Below are 22,500 nucleotides of genomic sequence, written 5' to 3' on the forward strand. Positions count from 1 at the left end.
CACAGTCTGACTATTCTTCTATCTCCTGTGAAACTGAAAGGCGCTACCTGATCAATGGCTTTCTTCCCTACTTGGGACTTAGCCTAGTGTCTATCACAAGCATTTTTTAAATTCACATACTGTATTAACCCTTACCACCTCTGCTGGGAGGCTTTCCACAAATCTACTACCCTTTCCATAAAGAAGTCCTTCGTCACATTCTCCGGAGACCCCCCAGTGCCAGGGCAGGACTTATTGTTTAAGCACTTCTTTTTATCTAAAATATGCTTCCCCCCTGTACATTGCTGAAACGTTCTCTCCTCTGAGCTCAGGGGAAATAGATGTAAATAAGTATAAAACACTGTGTATTGTATGCAAATGATTTCAATTAGATTAGAATTACAGACATATTGTAACCATTCTGTGCATCGACTGCTTATTTCCTTACAAACTTCAGACATAAATATGAAAGGATCATGAATGAAGCTTGTAGATTTTATTTCTCTTTGTGCCTTACAGTCTCATTTCTGGATGTTTTGTTTTCTTCTTCTTCTGACAGCTCACAATACAGACAGCAATACTTATAATTAAACACATTACAATTACTGTTCCACATACAATCAGTGCCAAAGCTGTTATGCTCAGTTTCTCAGAGTCGTCATTTCTGGTGGGAGTGGGTGCAGGAGGAATTAAGAGGGCAGCCTGTGCTATATTAGACAGGTCTGATTTCTGAGAGACCTTATCAAAGGCAATCAAAGCAAAATAAAGGATGGTGCCGTTCTGTATAACAATATTATTTGGAACAAATGTAAATGTTTCACTGGATCCAGCTGGCAGGGGGGTGAGACTGGAGATGTTAACAGAAGTGGAAGTCTCAAAGTTGATTCTTAGTTCTTTGGGGTTGATTCCCATTCTTAAATCGTATCTTGACGCTGAAATAAAAATATATATGCACATTATGACAAGACTGAGTAGATGGATAATGTAGTCATGTAAATGTTTTTAAAAGATATTAGATGACACACTGTCATGAGAATTGAGTTTTGTTGTGTTCTCCCCCACCCCCGTGGTTGACCCCCAACAGAGATTTCTCTCCAATGAATGTTTGTTTTTTAACCCTGTGAGTGCAAGTCCTTGGGGCTGCTGGTTTTAATAAATGTACCTATTTGCTATACAGTTACATGCTATGGAGCCTGCGCTTCTCTTTGTTTCTTGTTCCTAGATTTTATAGTGGTTGGCTATACCACTTCATCTGAAGCTGCAAAGTGCTCCCTGGATCTGTTTTGTTGGGACTATCACCTCTCTGGATTTCCACCAAGTGGAACATTTGTTGGACTTATTCTTTAAATCACTGGTCATGTTATGTTTTGTTTTAATATATAGTATAGTTTAATATGTAATCATTTCACTATTTAAGTATAATAATTTATTATCCTACACTACTAATCACTATATTCCACCTTAGCGCTACATCTTTTTGTGTGTGTGTGTGTGTGTGTGTATATATATATATATATATATATATATATATATATATATATATATATATATATATATATATATATATATATATATATATATATATATATATATATATATATATATATATATAATCATGGGTTTTTCCACTTTAAATCATGCAACTCACATATAGTAAACATACTGTAACTATAAGACCTCTCAACTTTGATTACATAACCAAACAAGAAGTTCATGTACCCTATGCCCTGTACACCAGGGAGGTTTCAAAAGATCTGTGTACTTGAAAATGTGAAAGTTTGCTCATTCGCAGAGAATATTTGAAAATAACAAAAAGTTTGCAAATTTGTAAAAAAAAGAAACAAACCTAAAAATGTAAAAATGCTAATTAAATTTCGACTAATTTTACCAGCTCTGTTTTTTAACTTGTAATTCTTCTATATTCATAAGCTCAAAGAAAATCACATACCGTTCCCTTGGTCCAGATCGTCGCCAGTCGCTGTCCAAGATAACACGATTTTGTTTTCTTCTATCTTTGCCTCCAGGTCAGTTATTTTCTCAGGTCTATAGATGTCTGGTTTGGGACCCGGTGGCACATTAGTGACTATGAAAGAGCCACCTGAAGCTGTCCTACTGAATGCTCCCAAGTTAAGTTGAAGGTCATCATCGTTAAGCACAGGCCTTGGAGGGTTCATAGTGATCTCACCTACAATATAAATGGAGTTTCTTATATTAAACCTCCTGTAATATTGCAGTTAAATTCTATTATATTACAAATTGATGTTATCTAAGAGTCTCTATGCAAAATAAAAGGTTTACCAATCTCCTGGAAGTATCTTCCCATTATCCTTTGCTATGTAACAACTGACCCATTATGTGAATAGAAAAGATGACAATACTGTAGGTGTAAATAATGAAAAGAATTAGGCAGAAACAATGCATGTAGTATTTGCTGTTAGTCTTCTTTACTAGATTGCACACAGACAGGATATACGGTACGTTGACATACTCTACTATTAAACAATCACTCAGACTGTGTAAAGGGAGCATCTCGACCTTCTAATCCTTCCCAAATACTAGTTGTCACCAATACACCAATACAGATTTATGCCCTTTGACATCTGCTTGATGTAGACCCTTCCCTAAGGACTTTAATGGTCAGTAAGAGGTATAATGTTTTTTTTTCTCCTGGGGTCCTGATAATCTACGATTGGTCAAGGACACAGTCTCTTAAACCTTAATTTGCAGGCAATATTATGCCTGTCTTTAAGAAAATATCGCCCTTTACTTGAATGTTGGTAGTTAAAGGAGTGAGCAATGTACTAGCCGGTCCTTCTCCATAAGACACTGTTTGGCTAATTTAAGTGAATGGGCACAAAGGTGTCTTCTGGCTCCGATAGGTTTCTTATGAAGTAGCACTATTTAGTAAATATGGGCCTTAATCCTGCAGCGCTGACCTGCCTGTAATACCTATTCTGGGTTACTGCCAGAATCCGTTTCATTCGTAGCCCTGCAGAGCGCCGGGTCAGTAACAGTTATCCTCCATTTAGGTTGAGGAAATGGTGTGTTCACCATTAGAAGTCAGTCACATATATACTCTTATATCCCTATTAATTAGGCTATGAGCTGTTTCCCAGTGCTAAAGAAGAGTTCAGCTCCATTAAAATGATTTGGACTAAATGTTTTTTTAGTTTTGCCAGTACTTGCAAAGAAAAACAAAGATGGCTGTGGTGTCACCCAATCAGAAGCTGCATCATCTCACAATGATGTCACAGCTTTCTAGTGGCCGGCAGACCATATTGGCCATATTGTTTCTCCCGGACCATGATTCTTGTACGGGAATGTAAAAATCAAATATCTTAAGACCCGGGAGTGCCTATATCTTCGAGTGCCATGATTCAGCTCTATGGGAAACCCTTATTTCAAATTATATATATATACACCTCTCGTTTTCAAGTATGTCCTTGGCATAGAGTTAAGACAAATAATACATGGTTACATAAGTGAGCAGGGTATACATTTATATAAAAAGACATTGCATGCACAGTTAAGAGATATATAATATATATTATAGGTGTATGTAACTGTTACAGACAAGATTAAAATGTGAGACCGCTTTAGTTTTGAAAGAACTTAGACTGGTGGTGGCTGTGAGAGTCTCCGGGAGGTTGTTCCAGTTTTGGGGTGCACGGTAAGAGAAGGAGGAGCGGCCGGATACTTTGCTGAACCTTGGGACCATGAACAGTCTTTTCGAGTCTGATCTCAGGTGATAAGTGCTGCATGTGAGGCGCTTGCTTAGATAGCTGGGTAGCTTACCCAGAAAGTATTTGAAGACAAGACAGCAGAGATGAACTTTGCTCCTAGACTGAAGTGATGACCAATTTAGTTCTTTGAGCATTTCGCAGTGATGTGTGCTGCATTTACATTGGAGAACAAAATGGCATATTGAATTGTAGAGGGTGTCAAGTTTGCTAAGGTGGGGTTGGGGTGCCGAGCCATATACTATGTCTCCATAGTCGATAATTGGCATTAGCATCTGCTGTGCGATACACTTTCTGACCAGCAGACATATGGAGGATTTGTTCCTGTAAAGTACCCCTAGTTTGGCATAGGTCTTGGATGTCAGGGTATCGATGTGCATCCCGAATGTTAAATGGGAGTCAAACCATAAGCCCAGGTATTTAAAACTAGTAACAGGAGTTAGGGTGGTGTTACCAGTCCTTGTAGACTTTAGTTGCACAAAACCTCTTATGATAAAGAAAGAAAACCGCAGACCATTGCGCAGTACCCAAGGACAATCAAGGCAAATATTAAGCAGGAAAAATGCCTACTTACGAGATAAGTCCTTGGGTACTGCGCAATGGTCTGCGGTTTTCTTTCTTTATCATATGAGGATTTATGCAACTAAAGTCTACAAGGATTACAGTTCTCTTTGGACCATTGGAGTACCGCATAGGCAATGTAGACTGAGACATTTCCCTCTGGACATTATTATTGGTACTTTGTTTAATTCATTGTTCGAGCGCCGGGTACCACATTCTTTTTTCCTTATCTAGTTGTCAACAAGTACATCAGAGAGCACCTGTATGCGAGATCCCCTTGGCAGCCAGTATATTTCATTCCTCTTCACACAGGGATCACTGTTTAATTAGTTTAAAACACTATTGATATTAGTTATATTCATTTTTTCTTTTCACCACACCGGTAGAAATCACTTAGATAGGTCGTAGCGCTTGTTATATGCACATTAGTTAGGTTTATTGTCACAGTGTGATATTAGCGTTTGTTCTGATCTGGAGCTCAGTCGTTGGAAGCTTTAAAAATGTAGCCTTGGTCCCAAATACCATTGTTACAGTCGTGTCGGTGTTTAAAAACAGTTTGTTTTGGGAAATCCAGTTTTCAAGTCTCAAAAAGTCAGACTGAAGTATGTGTTGAAGGTCGGAGAGGCTATGGCTGTGTGCATATAGGATTGTGTCGTCTGCATACATGTGTATTGAGGCTTCCTTACAAGCTGTGGGAAGATCATTGATGAACACTGGGAAGAGTAGGGGCCCCAGAACAGAGCCTTGCGGGACACCACAGGTGATATCCAGGGGGGTTGGAGTTAGAGCCTGAGATGGACACATGTTGGGCTCTACCTGATAGGTAGGAATTAAACCAGTTTAAAGTATGCTTCCCTATTCCAGAGCACTGGAGTTTGTTAAACAAGATAACATGATCAACAGTATTAAAAGCCTTTGCAAAATCTAGGAATACTGCACCAGTGAGTTGTCCCAGTTCCATTCCACACTGGATTTAATTGCAAACTTTTAGCAGGGTAGTTACCATGGGGTGTTTGGGGCAAAAGCCAGATTGAATTGGCTAGGGAAATGTTGTCGTGGTAAAGTAATCGCTTAATTGGGAGTGAACACATTTTTCCATGACTTTGGATAGTATTGGGAGAAGTGTGATTGGCCTGTAGTTTGAGACAGTGTTTTTGTCCCCACTTTTGAAGATTGGGACAACTCTGGCAGATATGGGATATGGCCTGCAGATAGAAAAGAGTTTACTATGGAAGCAATTGGTTTAGCAATGGCCGAGGCACCAAGTCTTAGGAACTGAGATTGCAGTTAGTCAGATATATATGTCTGTGTATGTGTGTATATCTATATCTATGTCAAAGCGCACGGCCCATAGCGTAAAAAAGTTTCACATTTAGTAAGGAAATAGAAAGGGAGGGAATAAGCTCACTCACAAGGGAAGGATACGAATTAGCATTAATGAACAATACTGTCACCGCCAACTAGATGAATCCTCAAGTGAAGTCCACACCGTACATCTATAACCAGCTTGTAACCCAGGAATGGACTCAGCTGCACCTCAAAGATGATCCACAGGTAACTCGCAATCAAAAATCTTCCGATCCTGGTAGATAGTGTAGCTGCAGTACACAGCAGTTACTAACCGCTAAGGTGATTATGGGGTTCGGGGCCATTATTTTGTATTTGTGTTGTACTATTGCTGCCAACGGAGGACATGGACACGGAGGACGGTGATGAGGACGGCCTTCATCCTGGCAGGGGTAACTAGAAGTTTTATTTACTTTATGCTGGCTGGATAATGTTTTATTTTGAATGGGCAAATGCGCTATTATCCATGTTTGGAAAATAGTAATTTTCCCCTTTACTGTACTATATTTGTTGGGGGTAAGGAAGGGGCTGTTGGGGGTAGAGGAGGTGGTAGTTGGGTTGTTTTTTTAACGTTTCTTGGGGGTAGAGGGATTGGGTGAAGGTGGTAGTTGCTGGTAAGGTAATGAAGCTGTTTTTAGTAAAATTTTAATACTAGTGTGCGTGAGCAGGGGGTCTCCGGAGCGGAACCGCATTGATTTCAGGTCCGGGGACCCCCTGATAGACATATTTTACAGGCCCGTTATGGGTTCCCAAGATACAGGCCTGTTATGGGGTGCCAGTATCTCCATGCAATGTTTAAATGTTTCGCATCATGTGACCGGGACATTTAATCGCATAGGGATACCAGTACCCCATACCGGGGCCTGTATCTCGCGAAGCACCCGGGCCTAAAATCAACGCGGTTCTGTCCCGGAGCCGACCTGCTCAAGCACACTGGTATTAACATTTGAATAAAATCAGTGCGAATGACTGAGATCTGTGCAGGGAGAGGCGGGTCTCTGTGCAGGGAGAGGCGGGTCTCTGTGCAGGGAGAGGCGGGTCTCTGTGCAGGGAGAGGCGGGTCTCTGTGCAGGGAGAGGCGGGTCTCTGTGCAGGGAGAGGCGGGTCTCTGTGCAGGGAGAGGCGGGTCTCTGTGCAGGGAGAGGCGGGTCTCTGTGCAGGGAGAGGCGGGTCTCTGTGCAGGGAGAGGCGGGTCTCTGTGCAGGGAGAGGCGGGTCTCTGTGCAGGGAGAGGCGGGTCTCTGTGCAGGGAGAGGCGGGTCTCTGTGCAGGGAGAGGCGGGTCTCTGTGCAGGGAGAGGCGGGTCTCTGTGCAGGGAGAGGCGGGTCTCTGTGCAGGGAGCGGCGGGTCTCTGTGCAGGGAGCGGCGGGTCTCTGTGCAGGGAGGGGCGGGTCTCTGTGCAGGGAGGGGCGGGTCTCTGTGCAGGGAGGGGCGGGTCTCTGTGCAGGGAGGGGCGGGTCTCTGTGCAGGGAGAGGCGGGTCTCTGTGCAGGGAGAGGCGGGTCTCTGTGCAGGGAGAGGCGGGTCTCTGTGCAGGGAGAGGCGGGTCTCTGTGCAGGGAGAGGCGGGTCTCTGTGCAGGGAGAGGCGGGTCTCTGTGCAGGGAGAGGCGGGTCTCTGTGCAGGGAGAGGCGGGTCTCTGTGCAGGGAGAGGCGGGTCTCTGTGCAGGGAGAGGCGGGTCTCTGTGCAGGGAGAGGCGGGTCTCTGTGCAGGGAGAGGCGGGTCTCTGTGCAGGGAGAGGCGGGTCTCTGTGCAGGGAGAGGCGGGTCTCTGTGCAGGGAGAGGCGGGTCTCTGTGCAGGGAGAGGCGGGTCTCTGTGCAGGGAGGGGCGGGTCTCCCTGTGCAGGGAGGGGCGGGTCTCCCTGTGCAGGGAGAGGCGGGTCCCTGTGCAGGGAGGGGCGGGTCTCCCTGTGCAGGGAGGGGCGGGTCTCCCTGTGCAGGGAGGGGCGGGTCTCTGTGCAGGGAGGGGCGGGTCTCTGTGCAGGGAGAGGCGGGTCTCTGTGCAGGGAGAGGCGGGTCTCTGTGCAGGGAGAGGCGGGTCTCTGTGCAGGGAGAGGCGGGTCTCTGTGCAGGGAGAGGCGGGTCTCTGTGCAGGGAGAGGCGGGTCTCTGTGCAGGGAGAGGCGGGTCTCTGTGCAGGGAGAGGCGGGTCTCTGTGCAGGGAGAGGCGGGTCTCTGTGCAGGGAGAGGCGGGTCTCTGTGCAGGGAGAGGCGGGTCTCTGTGCAGGGAGAGGCGGGTCTCTGTGCAGGGAGAGGCGGGTCTCTGTGCAGGGAGAGGCGGGTCTCTGTGCAGGGAGAGGCGGGTCTCTGTGCAGGGAGAGGCGGGTCTCTGTGCAGGGAGGGGCGGGTCTCTGTGCAGGGAGGGGCGGGTCTCTGTGCAGGGAGGGGCGGGTCTCTGTGCAGGGAGAGGCGGGTCTCTGTGCAGGGAGGGGCGGGTCTCTGTGCAGGGAGAGGCGGGTCTCTGTGCAGGGAGAGGCGGGTCTCTGTGCAGGGAGGGGCGGGTCTCTGTGCAGGGAGGGGCGGGTCTCTGTGCAGGGAGGGGCGGGTCTCTGTGCAGGGAGGGGCGGGTCTCTGTGCAGGGAGAGGCGGGTCTCTGTGCAGGGAGGGGCGGGTCTCTGTGCAGGGAGAGGCGGGTCTCTGTGCAGGGAGAGGCGGGTCTCTGTGCAGGGAGGGGCGGTCTCTGTGCAGGGAGGGGCGGGTCTCTGTGCAGGGAGGGGCGGGTCTCTGTGCAGGGAGGGGCGGGTCTCTGTGCAGGGAGGGGCGGGTCTCTGTGCAGGGAGGGGCGGGTCTCTGTGCAGGGAGGGGCGGGTCTCTGTGCAGGGAGGGGCGGGTCTCTGTGCAGGGAGGGGCGGGTCTCTGTGCAGGGAGAGGCGGGGGTCACTTTGCTGCTGCGTCGAGCGACTTTGGCATTTTCCTACCACGCGTTTTGAGAGGGTTTCAGATTCTGTCAATACCGTGATATCTCAAATGACATAAACCGTGCGAGTTAGCAGCAAACTCATCGAAGCTGCTAGAAAAGGCCCCTGTGTCTCTCTCTCTGTCACTGTGTCTTTCTGTCTCTCTCTCTGTGCCTCTGTGTGTCTCTTTCTCTCTCTCTGTGTGTGTCTGTGTGTCTGTGTCTCTGTGTGTCTGTGTCTCTGTGTCTGTGTCTCTGTGTGTGTGTCTCTGTGTGTGTGTGTGTCTGTGTCTGTGTCTGTGTGTCTCTGTGTCTCTGTGTGTGTGTGTGTGTGTGTGTCTCTGTGTGTGTGTGTCTCTGTGTGTGTGTCTCTGTGTGTGTGTGTGTCTCTGTGTGTGTGTGTGTCTCTGTGTGTGTGTGTGTCTCTGTGTGTGTGTGTGTCTCTGTGTGTGTGTGTGTCTCTGTGTGTGTGTGTGTCTCTGTGTGTGTGTGTGTGTGTCTCTGTGTGTGTGTGTGTGTGTCTCTGTGTGTGTGTGTCTCTGTGTGTGTGTGTCTCTGTGTGTGTGTGTGTGTGTGTGTGTGTGTGTGTGTCTCTGTGTCTCTGTGTCTCTGTGTGTGTGTGTGTCTCTGTGTCTCTGTGTGTGTGTCTCTGTGTGTGTGTGTGTGTCTCTGTGTGTGTGTGTGTGTGTCTCTGTGTGTGTGTGTGTGTGTCTCTGTGTGTGTGTGTGTCTCTGTGTGTGTCTGTGTGTGTGTGTCTCTGTCTCTGCGTGTCTCTGTCTCTGCGTGTCTCTGTCTCTGCGTGTCTCTGTCTCTGCGTGTCTCTGTCTCTGCGTGTCTCTGTCTCTGCGTGTCTCTGTCTCTGCGTGTCTCTGTCTCTGCGTGTCTCTTGGTTTGAGCTTCCTGCCGAAGATCCGCCCCCCGCTGATGCGCGCATCCCCGCTCCTTCTATGCACGGTCACGGAGCATAGCTCCGCCCCCTCAGACGTGCCGCACCTCTGCTGTGCGCTGTACACGCGCATGACGGCGTGCAACGAGCCCCAGCTGCGTGGCAAGTCTAGCTATGAGCCCTTGTCTCCTGCAGCCTATCCTTGGCATCTGCGGAGGCCCCGCCTCTGCCCCGCCCCCTCTCCTACTGGTTCCTGCTTCCTATAAAGGACCGCCTCTTCCTGTCATACCTTGCTAAGCATAATGAAGTGGTGCCTTGTGTGTGCGCCTTGTGTGCGCCTTGTCCTGTCTAGTTTCTTGCAGTTAACCCTTTGTGTACCGAACCGGCTTGTTGTGGATTCTCTCTGGCTCTTGACCCCTGGCTTACGGATAACGACTACGAGTACCTCTCCAACCCCAGACCACAGGCTTACGGACTTCAACTACGTGTACCTCTCCAACCCACGGACCCCGGCAAGTATTGGATGAACCCTTTCTTCTTACCCAGACCCAGCAACGCTGCAAACCACATTCTGGGCCCGCCCCCGCTATTGTGGGTGTGTGGCACAGTCCTTCCCACCTCAGTGCCGGGGTCAGGTCTTGTTTGTGGGCTCGCGCAAGCATTACACAACCTCAGACATCTGACTGCCGATTGGCTCGAAAGTGGACGGGGTCCGATTATAAGGAAAGTATGTACTTTTCAACTTCACTGTATTGAAAAAAATGTTGCCTTTATAATGGGGCAAAACTGGTCTATATTCTTATATTCTTTCATACATTAAACAATGGAAAATTGGTTCCTACCATTTTCTACATAGCCGGGTATATATAAAGCCCGACTCCTGGGCAGGACCAGTCTGCTCTGTTTCTCTTCGCTTTCAACGCGCACCTTTAAGTTATGTCTCCCATTTCCTGAGAAACCAGTGAAGTACTTGGAGTAGATGCCATCATTCTTTGTAATATCAGCACCTTAAAAGAACAAAGTGAAAAATAATAAATAACAATGTGCTTTCACACACGCTGACTTTGCAGGTCACTCACACACACACACACACACACACACACACACACACACTTTGCATGTTACACGAAACGCACACTTTGCAGGTTGCACACATGCACACACACAGACGTTGCACATTGCGCACACACAGACGTTGCACATTGCGCACACACAGACGTTGCACATTGCGCACACACAGACGTTGCACATTGCGCACACACAGACGTTGCACATTGCGCACACACAGACGTTGCACATTGCGCACACACAGACGTTGCACATTGCGCACACACAGACGTTGCACATTGCGCACACACAGACGTTGCACATTGCGCACACACACACACACACACACACACACACACAGACGTTGCACATTGCACAAACAGACGTTGCATATTCCACACTTGCACACACACACACTTTGCAGGTTACACACACACACACACACTTTGCAGGTTACACGCAACGCACACTTTGCAGGTTGCACACATGCACACACACACAGACGTTGCACATTGCACAAACAGACGTTGCATATTCCACACTTGCGCACACACACACACACTTTGCAGGTTGCACACATGCACAATGCATCTTGCAATGCAGTAACGATTCCTCATCCCTTTGGCTAATAGGGATTTAAGCCATTCCTAGAGATGGGGGTCATATATAAAGTTGCCATCTTAATATACTTTACAAAGGAAATACTTGAATACAAGAGGTAACTCTGATTGTATTCTCCCCCCCCCCCCCCCTAAAATATAATGTTAGATGTGTTGGGTGATTGGGGTACATCATTGGTGGGTTTCTGCTCTCCCTCTCCCCCTCCCAGAGAGGGCGGAGATGTTGCTGGTGTGGATTGTAGCTTCTTCCCGCTCCCTCAGCTGCATAATGACCATGCTAACCAACAGTTCCCAGTGATGATGGGGGACGGGATCCATCAGTGCGCCGCATTAAGAAGCTGACTGGAGGGGAGAAGCTCATACCCACGGCTGCCACGTCCCTGCATGTGCACTGTGCTTCTACCAGCCTCAGTATGTCTCTAACTCTATTCATATATCTCCATCTCTCCTTCCTTCACAACTTCTCAGTTCACATGAACTCCTTTCTTACCTGCGCCCCCTGACACCACACAGCTATACCCCCTGCACTAAAACACCCCTACAAATCATCCTCTCTCTATCCATGCTTCTCCTTCTTGTCATTGGGGATATCTCTCCCAATCCTGGTCCCTGTCTTATTTCTACATGCGCTCGTCCTCGCCTCCCACATGCAACTTCTACTCCTTCTGGTGTCAACCCATCTAACCTCAATCCCATCCCCTGCCACCCTCCCTCCTCTCTCCCTTTCTCCTGTGCCGTTTGGATTCATGCACTCTTTCTAACAAGTTCCTCTTTGTTTATGACTTCTTTTTCTCTCACTCTCTGCTTCTCTTTGCTATAACTGAGACTTGGCTCACTCAGTCTTACTCTGCTCTGGAAGATGCCCTCTCTTATGGTGGCCTTTCTTTATCTACACTCCGCGCCTCGATAGCAGGGGTGGAGCGCCTCTTTTTTCTTCTATCTGCCGTTACCGAACCCTTCCTATTCCCCCTCTTGCTTTTCCCTCCTTTGAGGCTCACACTGTCCAGCTTTTCTCTCTCCCTGTCCACGTGGTCATCATGTATCGCCCAGCTACCTCTACTCATCCCCCCTCTGCCTTTCTCTCTCACTTTGAATCCTGGCTCTACTTCTTTCTCTCCTCAGACTCCCCTGTTCTTCTCCTTGGGGACTTGAACTGCCATATTGATGACCCCTCTCTCCCTTGGGCTTCCTGCTTTCTCTCTCTAACCTCTTCTTTTGTCCTTCAACAGTGGACTGCAGCCAGCTACTACCTAGGCCTGGTTTTCACTAAACTTCTCTCACTGATTTCTCCATTTCTCCTTTACCTCTCTCTGACCATCACCTCTTCTCATTTTCTCTCTCTCACTTCTCCCCTTCTCCACTGCCATCTACCCCTTGTTTCTGCAGAGACCTTCGCTTATTAACCTACCAGCTTTTGATTCCACTTTATGCTCCATCCCTCTCCTATCTCAGCTCTGCTCCAGACCCTAACGTGGTTAGGAACTACAACTTTGCCCTATCTTCCTCTCTTATTCTAGATGCCCCGCTTTAACTCTGTCATTCTCACCCTGCTAACCTCAGACCCTGGCTAAATTCCCACACGCGCATGCTGCGTTCCTGCACTCGTTCCTCTGAACGCCTCTGGAGGAAATCTCACACTCTCGCAGACTTCCTTCACTACAAATGTATGCTATCCTGTTTCAACTCTGCCCTCTCTTGGGCTAAACAACCTACTTTTCTTCACTAATCAACACGCACAAGTCTAACCCACACCGACTCTTCTCTGTCTTTGACTCTCTACTCAGACCACCCTCTGCTGCCTGTTCTTCCTCCATCTCACCCCAGGACTTTGCCGAGTATTTCAAGAAAATGGTGGCATCCATACGTCAGGACATCCCCTCTGTATCTCACTTCCATCCTATACCTCTTCCTTACTCTCCTCCTGCCTTCCTTGACTCTTTTTCCGCTGTCACAGAGGAGGATGTATCGTTGCTGATCTCCTCTTCTCCCTCTACCACCTGTCCTCTTGACCCCATTCCATCCAATCTCCTAAAATCTCTTGCTCTTACTATAATCCCTATGCTCACACACATTTTTAACTCCTCCATCTACTCTGGTACCTTTCCCTCTTCCTTCAAACATGCAATAGTCGTACCATTACTCAAAAACAGCAAGCTTGACCCTACCTGTCTTTCTAACTGACGACCTGTCTCCCTCCTGCCTTTTGCCTCTAAACTCCTTGAACGTCTTGTATTCTCTCGCTTACACCATTTTCTCAATACCTATTCTCTCCTAGACCTCTACAATCTGGCTTCCGCACTGCTCACTCCACTGAAACAGCCCTCACTAAAATAATGAATGGCCTCCATGCTGCAAAAGACAACGGCTATTACACTCTGCTTATATTACTCAACCACTTTGCAGCATTTGATACTGTGGACTATCCTCTTCACCTTTACATTCTCCATACTATTGTTATTCGTAACAAAGCTCTATCCTGGATCTCCTATTACCTCTCCCATCGTACTTTCAGTGTCTCTTTTGCAAACACTTCCTTCTCCTCTATCAATCTAGCTAAATCCTGTTGTTTTTTTCTCCGCAATATCACAAAAGATACGCCCTTTCCTCTGTTGCTCGACTGCTAAAACTCTGGCACAGGCCCTCATTCTCTACCGTCTCGACTACTGTAACCTCCTGCTGTCTGGTCTTCCTGCCTCTCACCTGTCTCCCCTACAATCTGTCCTAAATGCTGCTACCAGAATCACTCTATTCTTTCATAAATCTGTCTCAGTGTCTCCCCTGCTGAAATCCCTCTCCTGACTCCCTATCAATCCTGTATCACACATTCAATTCTCCTCAATTTTAAAGCTTTACAGTGTTCTGCCCCTCCTTACATCTCAGCCCTAATTTCTCGCTATAAACCATCCTGACTCTTGCGTTCTGCTCAAGGATGTCTTCTCTCTACCCCTTTTGTATCTAAAGCCCTGTCCCGCCTTAAACTTTTTTCACTGACTACCCCACACCTCTGGAATGCCCTTCCCCTCAGTACCCGACTAGCACCCTCTCTATCCACCTTTAAGACCCATTTTAAAACACACTTCCTTATTGAAGCATATGAGTAGCTCCGTGGCTGATGCCTTACACCTCAAACATAAACCTTGGCCCCCTGCAGACGCACTTACCAGAACGCCCTCCTACGGTCTCTGTACTTTCCTTCTACTTATCAATTAGATTGTAAGCTCTTCGGGGCAGGGACCCCTTTTCCTAAATGTCACTTTTATGTCTGAAGCACTTCTTCCCATTATGTGTTATTTGTATTATTTGTTATTTATATGATTATCGCGTGTATTACTGCTGTGAAGCGCTATGTACATTAATGGCACTATATAAATAGAGTTAGACAGACATACATACTTTCCCACTCTGCAACAACATGTGCACCACATGCGCTCTCTCTGCAGGCCTCCAACAAACCCACGCAGATCTAATCTACTGTCATGGCTGCCACCTGTTAAAAACCCGACACTCCTCCACCAGCTTCTCTACTGGTTCATCATAAAAGTGCCCACTAGAGAGGAACCTGCTAGGGGTCAGTGTGCATGCCGTACACAGGGGGTTGCACCTATATACAGGGCTTTTTGCGATGGTACTGTGCGGTACTCGGCACCTCTGTTTTCTCTGCTGCAGGGTTTTTCCCGGCTTGCTGAGGGGGCGGGGCCATCACTTCACACAGCCAATCCCTCTCCGCCTGTCTGAGCAGAGCAGCTCCAGGCTGAACTGATTCAGCCCTTTCCCAGGTAGCAAATTGTGTCTCTGTCTGTGTGTGTCTGTGTGTGTCTTCTCTGGAAATCCCCCCCTTTTCCCCATTCCCCCATATACACATTTTTTTAAAACTATATGTAGAAACAGACAAGGTGATAGATTTGTATTTTAATACACACAGCTTTTACAGTTATTCACAGCAAACCCCCTCCCCATTAGTAATGGAGTTTATAAGGAAGAAGCTATTGGCAGAATAATAAGCCTCCCTTTATTCTCTGAAGCTGGTGCTGCTGTAGTACTAGAATGAGGCAGCAGAGAAAAGAAAAGTTTAGGCATGTGTCAAGCAGCAGGTTTCTACATTAAGTGTGTTAGTTAGTGGTGGAGGGGGGTTATTATGTGTATTGGGGGTTTAGTATGTTCATTGCTCAGATGGGGGGGTTATGTGTATTGGAGGGTTAGTATGTTCATTGCTCAGATGGGGGGGTTATTATGTGTATTGGGGGGTTAGTATGTTCATTACTCAGATGGAGGGGGGTTATTATGTGTATTGGGGGGTTAGTATGTTCATTGCTCAGATGGGGGGTTATTTGTATTGGGGGGGTTAGTATGTTCATTGCTCAGATGGGGGGGTTATTATGTGTATTGGGGGGTTAGTATATTCATTGCTCAGAAGGGGGGTTATTATGTGTATTGGGGGGTTAGTATGTTCATTGCTCAGATGGGGGGGTTATTATGTGTATTGGGGGGTTAGTATGTTCATTGCTCAGATGGGGGGGTTATTATGTGTATTGGGGGTTAGTATGTTCATTGCTCAGATGGGGGAGTTATTATGTGTATTGGGGGGTTAGTATGTTCATTGCTCAGATGGGGGGTTAGTATGTTCATTGCTCAGATGGGGGGTTATGTGTATTGGGGGGTTAGTATGTTCATTGCTCAGATGGGGGGGGTTATTATGTGTATGGGGGGTTAGTATGTTCATTGCTCAGATGGGGGGGGGGGTTATTATGTGTATTGGGGGGTTAGTATGTTCATTGCTCAGATGGGGGGGTTATTATGTGTATTGGGGGGTTAGTATGTTCATTGCTCAGATGGGGGGTTATGTGTATTGGGGGGTTAGTATGTTCATTGCTCAGATGGGGGGGTTATTATGTGTATGGGGGGTTAGTATGTTCATTGCTCAGATGGGGGGGGTTATTATGTGTATTGTGGAGTTAGTATGTTCATTGCTCAGATGGGGGGGTTATTATGTGTATTGGGGGGTTAGTATGTTCATTGCTCAGATGGGGGGGTTATTATGTGTATTGGGGGGTTAGTATGTTCATTGCTCAGAAGGGGGGGGGTTATTATGTGTATTGGGGGGTTAGTATGTTCATTGCTCAGATGGGGGGGTTATTATGTGTATTGGGGGGTTAGTATGTTCATTGCTCATATGGGGGGGCTATTATGTGTATTGGGGGGATTAATGTGTATTTGGGTAGTTCCATTGGCTGATACTAGACATCTCATTCATTCACCATAAGGCCCTCCTACTGTGTCTGTAAATCCTCCCTACTTACCACTTAGATTGTAAGTTCTTCGGGACAGGAACCCTTTTTCCGAATGTCTACTTTTATGTTGAAGTGCTTATTCCCATTATGTCCCGTGTATTACTGCATTAAAGGGCTATGTATATGGATGGCGCTATATAAATAAAGATATACATACATACATACATACATACATACATACATACATACAGGTAATATGCGGCCCTTTTAAGGCATTTAATCCCGCTGCTTCTGATTCATCTCTTTGCTTTCCCAACTGGCTAAACCGGAACTTGGACGCGGCCGAATGGAAGCTGGGCACCATTTCCGGCGCCCGCTCCCTTGCCCGGGAAAGCTGTCGGCTGCTCTGTCTACAACATTCCAATGTATGAATTTCTTGATACCCTTCAAAAATCCGAACACAAAATCACTGAAATTACCTGCTCCGTTATCCAAAAGCTCCAGAGTCTCCGCGTTCCCATTCAGTGGTTCGATGATCGCTGTCACAGTCGCTCCCGTCACAGGGAGCAGTCCCTGACTTACTGCTGCGTACACAACCATTGGATTGGGGTAGGTGTTTGTGTCCTGATTCATGTGGGCATTTACCATTACTGGAGGCACATTTTTGTCGGCTGCTTTGGAGCTCACGGTTATACCGATGGCTTGATTGGATGTTAGGGAATTGCAGAGGCTGTAATGCCAAGCTCCGCTCTAGGAACAAAAATCCAGTCGTTATTACATTTGAAGTGACTAATAGATAAACCAATGTTTCAAAAGAATAGTCCCAGTGTTAAAATCCAAGAGACAAGGTGTAGGTAAATACATGATTAAAACAGCACCGCAAAGCCCAGAATGACAAATTATTTCATTAATTTCTATATGTTTTTTCTTCTCATAAGTATGCAGAGGGGACTGGCAGGGCAGCGGCCCCATGTGCAGCCTGAATGGGGCGCAGAAGTCCATCCATGGAGCCGGTCACAGCACTGACGGAAAGATGTCTGTCAGTGTGCTGTGTGTCTGTCAGTGTGCTGTGTGTCTGTCAGTGTGCGCAGGGACGGTTTTATCCTTTAGGCCCACTGCAGTGTGCGTGTGTGTCCCTATACCTGGCAGACTTATCTGTAGTGCGGCACTGAGGAGGTTAACTTTCAGCTGAGTTGATTAGTCTGATCCCATCTGGCTCATTAGGTGTTTTAAAACCCCCAGGCTGTACACACATGCAGGTTGGCTGGTCAAGAGAGAGGAGTGAAACCCTGAACTGAGATTACTGCTATAAGGTCTGTCTTCAGAATATATTTTGATGAACTGTTTGTATATTGTTACGCTGAAATCTAAACAGCCCTTGTTGGGAAAGGGCAAGCCCTGCTCAGGACTTAATTTCTGTTTTTATGCTGAAAAGAAGCTGTTTTGTTTTTGTGTGCTGTATTTTTTAAGGCTCAATAAATAAGCCTTTGCAAGAAACCCACATGTGGTTGCGTGTACCCTGCAACAGTGTGTGTGTGTGTGTGTACGTACGTGTGTAGTGTGTGTGTGTGTGTAGTGTGTATGCAGAGTGTGCGCAGTGGCAAATTTCCCATTATGCCTGATAGTGCCAGTCCTAGGGCGGCAACATTTCGGGGCCCCCATACATGGTGGCCGTGCTCTCGGGCCTGATGGGAAGTTACTTACCTGCTGCCGCCTCTGCCTTCTTTCTGCAGCGTCAAATGATGCCGCAAGGTCACACGGCATCTCGTTGCCATGGCAACGCGGCGTTGGCATGTCAAATTGCATCAGAACTTCGCATTGCCATGGCAACGAGACGCAGTGTGACGTTGCGTGTTTGATGTACCAGCGTCATTTGAAGTTGCAATTTTGTTGAAGACGGCAGCACCAGGTACGTGCCATGAGGCAGCGGATCTGGATATATTTGTATTTGTTCTGTTTTGTCGTGTTTGTCTCTTCTGTGGCTGTCCTGTGGGGGCTGATGGAGATAGGAGAGGGGGAGAGAATGAGAAGGTGAGGGGGAGAAAATGAGGAGTGGGGGAGCGGAGGAAGGAGAGAGAATGACAGGGAGGGGGTGAGAGAGTATGAGAGGGAGCGGGCGAGAGAGTATGAGAGGGAGGGGGCGAGAGAGTATGAGAGGGAGGGGGCGAGAGAGTATGAGAGGGAGGGGGCGAGAGTGTATGAGAGGGAGGGGGGCGAGAGAGTATGAGAGGGAGGGGGCGAGAGAGTATGAGAGGGAGGGGGCGAGAGAGTATGAGAGGGAGGGGGCGAGAGTGTATGAGAGGGAGGGGGCGAGAGAGTATGAGAGGGAGGGGGCGAGAGAGTATGAGAGGGAGGGGGCGAGAGAGTATGAGAGGGAGGGGGCGAGAGAGTATGAGAGGGAGGGGGCGAGAGAGTATGAGAGGGAGGGGGCGAGAGAGTATGAGAGGGAGGGGGCGAGAGAGTATGAGAGGGAGGGGGCGAGAGAGTATGAGAGGGAGGGGGCGAGAGAGTATGAGAGGGAGGGGGCGAGAGTATGAGAGGGAGGGGGCGAGAGAGTATGAGAGGGAGGGGGGCGAGAGAGTATGAGAGGGAGGGGGCGAGAGAGTATGAGAGGGAGGGGGCGAGAGAGTATGAGAGGGAGGGGGCGAGAGAGTATGAGAGGGAGGGGGCGAGAGTGTATGAGAGGGAGGGGGCGAGAGTATGAGAGGGAGGGGGCGAGAGAGTATGAGAGGGAGGGGGCGAGAGAGTATGAGAGGGAGGGGGCGAGAGAGTATGAGAGGGAGGGGGCGAGAGAGTATGAGAGGGAGGGGGCGAGAGAGTATGAGAGGGAGGGGGCGAGAGAGTATGAGAGGGAGGGGGCGAGAGAGTATGAGAGGGAGGGGGCGAGAGAGTATGAGAGGGAGGGGGCGAGAGAGTATGAGAGGGAGGGGGCGAGAGTGTATGAGAGGGAGGGGGCGAGAGAGTATGAGAGGGAGGGGGCGAGAGAGTATGAGAGGGAGGGGGCGAGAGAGTATGAGAGGGAGGGGGCGAGAGAGTATGAGAGGGAGGGGGCGAGAGAGTATGAGAGGGAGGGGGCGAGAGAGAATGAGAGGGAGGGGGGGGTGAGAGAGAATGAGAGGATGGGGAGGTGAGAGAGAATGAGAGGATGGGGAGGTGAGAGAGAATGAGAGGATGGGGAGGTGAGAATGTGCTTGGGGCAGTGTGGGCGAGAGAGAGAGAGAGAGAGGAGATTGTGTAAGGACCGGCCAATTTTCCCCCCCGAAAAGTTAACACTGCCCATTTATCTTCCACATTTTTCCTGCAAAAACATCATCCCAATGTATTCCTTGTAAATTATTCATATGATTTTTGATCATTTATTTCAAATGAGACAGAGTTAAAAAAAAAAACTAATTGCCTGAAGCAATAGTGAAAAAACAACAAACAGTGCAAGAAACAATATACTATATACTTCCCAAAAGTATTGGATGGGGAAGAAATCTCTCAATAACTTTGCGATTATATGTGTGTACTTGGACATGCTGATTAAATAGGGGCGAGATTTTAATTTTGGTGAGATTCAAAGTTCGATCGAATATTTCTAATTTTCTCATTGAATTTCGCCCGAACTTTTAAGGGTAAAAGCTAAATGTTTGATCATACTTTAGTCGAAGGGAGCTTTGTCCCCAGTTCGCACATCTCTAAACATCAGCGCGTTTCCCCAGATTATGCACTGATTCTTAATAAACTACTGACTTTCAAGAAAGCAGGTTTCCTGTGTAATATGAAGCGTTACAGCTGGGAACAGGAGAATAACGCGCATTGTTATAACAGAACAGATTACCTCTGCGGTGCCCGGGATTTCCAGCCTGGAGGATTTGGAAGCCGGGTCACTGGTGAATTGTGCAGCAGTATATACGTTTCCCGTTGGGGTTTGTACTCTGAGAGCAGGAACTGCACTTTGCCAGGTGACCAGAAAGAAAGTCGAGTTCCCCACTGTGCTGTCGATGGAAACCGTGCCATTCAGACACTCCTTTGGTTTAGCATTTAAACCGGTGCTCTCCAGCTGTTACAAATAACGTGATATGAACAAATATAAGCCCAGGGGAAAGGTTCTACAGTCGCTGCGCATAAACACCTTGCTACACATTCAAATGTTAAAATGGCAATCCCTGTGCAAAATAAAAGTTATTTATTTCAATTCATTTAAACCTGTGCCCTTTTCAGCTCCAGGTTCCTGAGATGAGCTGTAGGTGCTGTTGCACATCCAGTATATTTAAACATGGCAACCATGGCGTGGAAACCATTTTGATGACCCAACAAAGGAGGAGCCCATCAGCGCCCTGGGGCTGAAGAAAGCGCGGTTCAGCTCCGGACAACCCTGGACCGAATACTGCTCTAATCAGCCCAAAGCTTTATCTCCTACATTGTAATCTCGTGCTTTTTCTGCGGGAAATGAAGCATTTTTAAAAGCTTTTACTGACAAAGGGATCTGCAATTCTTTACAAAGCAACAGTGAACCAGGTTAAAAAAGGCAAAAAGATTTTTAAAAGGTAATCCTCTATTGGGACATCTTGCTCAAAATGTCATTGGCATATTATTAATTTGTTCACTAACTCTTTAGCATACAGTACTGGTAGCAGAGAGTAGGAAGCTGAGGTTATTAATGGGTTTGCAATTTGCTAATGAATGAGAACTAGGGAATTCATTATTATTACTAGTCACTTCTTTATTATTACAGACATTTTTGCTATTTACCTAATTCTGAAGATTACAAAACACTAAATTTAACAACAAAAATCTGTCAAGAATGAAGGAAAACTTTTTAACACAAAAATGATTAGTATGAATATATCACCTGAATAGCCGTCTGGGAATTATCCCCATTTCCTGCTGAAATGTCACTGAAAGCATCAATCAAATCATTAGCGTCAACTGTATCTGATGCAACATATCGTAATCCCCCTGCGAAAATAAAAACATTTTTATAACAAGATTGTTTGGTTTCTGCATTTCTTTTATATTTATTAGACAGGAATAAATTGTTCATTTATTCACACTACGCACCATCCAGACTCTTGCGTTCTTCTCAAGGATGTCTTCTTTCTACCCCCTTTGTATCTAAAGTTCTCTCCCGCTTTAAACCTTTCTCACTGACTGCCCCACACCTCTGGAATGCCCTTCCCCTCAGTACCCGACTAGCCCCCTCGCTATCCACCTTTAAGACCCACCTTAAGACACATCTGCGTAAAGAAGCATATGAGTAGCACTGGATAATCATGGACACATGATACATAAAGCTTGGCCCCCTGCAGACGCACTTACTAGAATTCCCTCCTACTGTCTGTACGTTCTCCTTATCTACAGTACCAATTAGATTGTAAGCTCCTCGGAGCAGGGACTCCTTCCTTAATGTTACTTTTACAGTATCTGAAGCACTTATTCCCATGATCTGTTATTTATATGATATGTATTACTACTGTGAAGCGCTATGTACATTTATGGCGCTATATAAATAAAGACTTACAATACAATACAATTTATTCTCGCTTGGCCAGGTCAGCAATACATTGCTGAGTTACATCAAATCTTTGCTTTTTCTGCCTCGATTATCATTGTAGCATGTTCATTTTTTGTTTCATGTGCAATGCTAACATCGTATCAAACAATTACAACTTTCTATTAAAATCAGAGCCCTTACCTGTGATATTTGCAAATTGTTCAAGTTCCTTAGCTGCGTTTGGCCCCAGAGCTATGACATGAACAATTGCACCACTGGCGATCACGTCAGAATAACAGAGGGCAGTGTTATAATTGTCTTCTCCATCTGTTAATAACACAATTTCAGTTCCATCTGATGATCCATATAGCTCTTTGTTCACCTGAATGTGTGATGATATATTGAGATATAATTCAGCCTTATAATTACTTTAAGTTAAATACAGTAATCATTGTGCCCCCTGATCACACAACATATTGCGCTGTAATGCAGAACATACACTTTCCATATGATTCTGGGGAAGTATTGCTGTGGAATAGAAATGTATAAAGTGTTCGCCAAAGTTTGCAAACTTGGTGATTTTTTTTTTTTTAGAAAACAAATGTGAAAAAAACCCAGCAAATTTGTAAGATAAAATTATGTGCTCGTATGTGTCCGATGTGAAAGGCAATGAAGAAATAGTAACTCTGTGCTCTCCTGTAAATTCTAGTTGCCGGTGCC

General features: G+C 46.8%; 1 protein-coding gene across 1 annotated transcript in view; it reads right to left on the minus strand.

The window, feature by feature from the left end:
* Positions 1-347: 347 nt before the first annotated feature.
* The window catches only part of LOC142503446 (calcium-activated chloride channel regulator 1-like), a 45,863-nt gene continuing 23,710 nt past the window's right edge, over positions 348-22,500 (minus strand). Inside the window, exons 8-14 of the mRNA XM_075615621.1 lie at positions 21,982-22,162; positions 21,139-21,245; positions 20,125-20,346; positions 16,781-17,051; positions 10,249-10,413; positions 1,928-2,164; positions 348-911 (exon numbers count right to left, since the gene is read on the minus strand). Of these exons, the coding sequence (XP_075471736.1) occupies positions 493-911; positions 1,928-2,164; positions 10,249-10,413; positions 16,781-17,051; positions 20,125-20,346; positions 21,139-21,245; positions 21,982-22,162 (1,602 nt within the window). The 3' untranslated portion in view covers positions 348-492. The remainder of the gene's footprint in view (positions 912-1,927; positions 2,165-10,248; positions 10,414-16,780; positions 17,052-20,124; positions 20,347-21,138; positions 21,246-21,981; positions 22,163-22,500) is intronic.

The sequence above is a fragment of the Ascaphus truei genome, chromosome 10 (genome assembly GCF_040206685.1).
Source record: "Ascaphus truei isolate aAscTru1 chromosome 10, aAscTru1.hap1, whole genome shotgun sequence".
In the NCBI taxonomy this organism is placed as follows: Eukaryota; Metazoa; Chordata; class Amphibia; order Anura; family Ascaphidae; genus Ascaphus; species Ascaphus truei.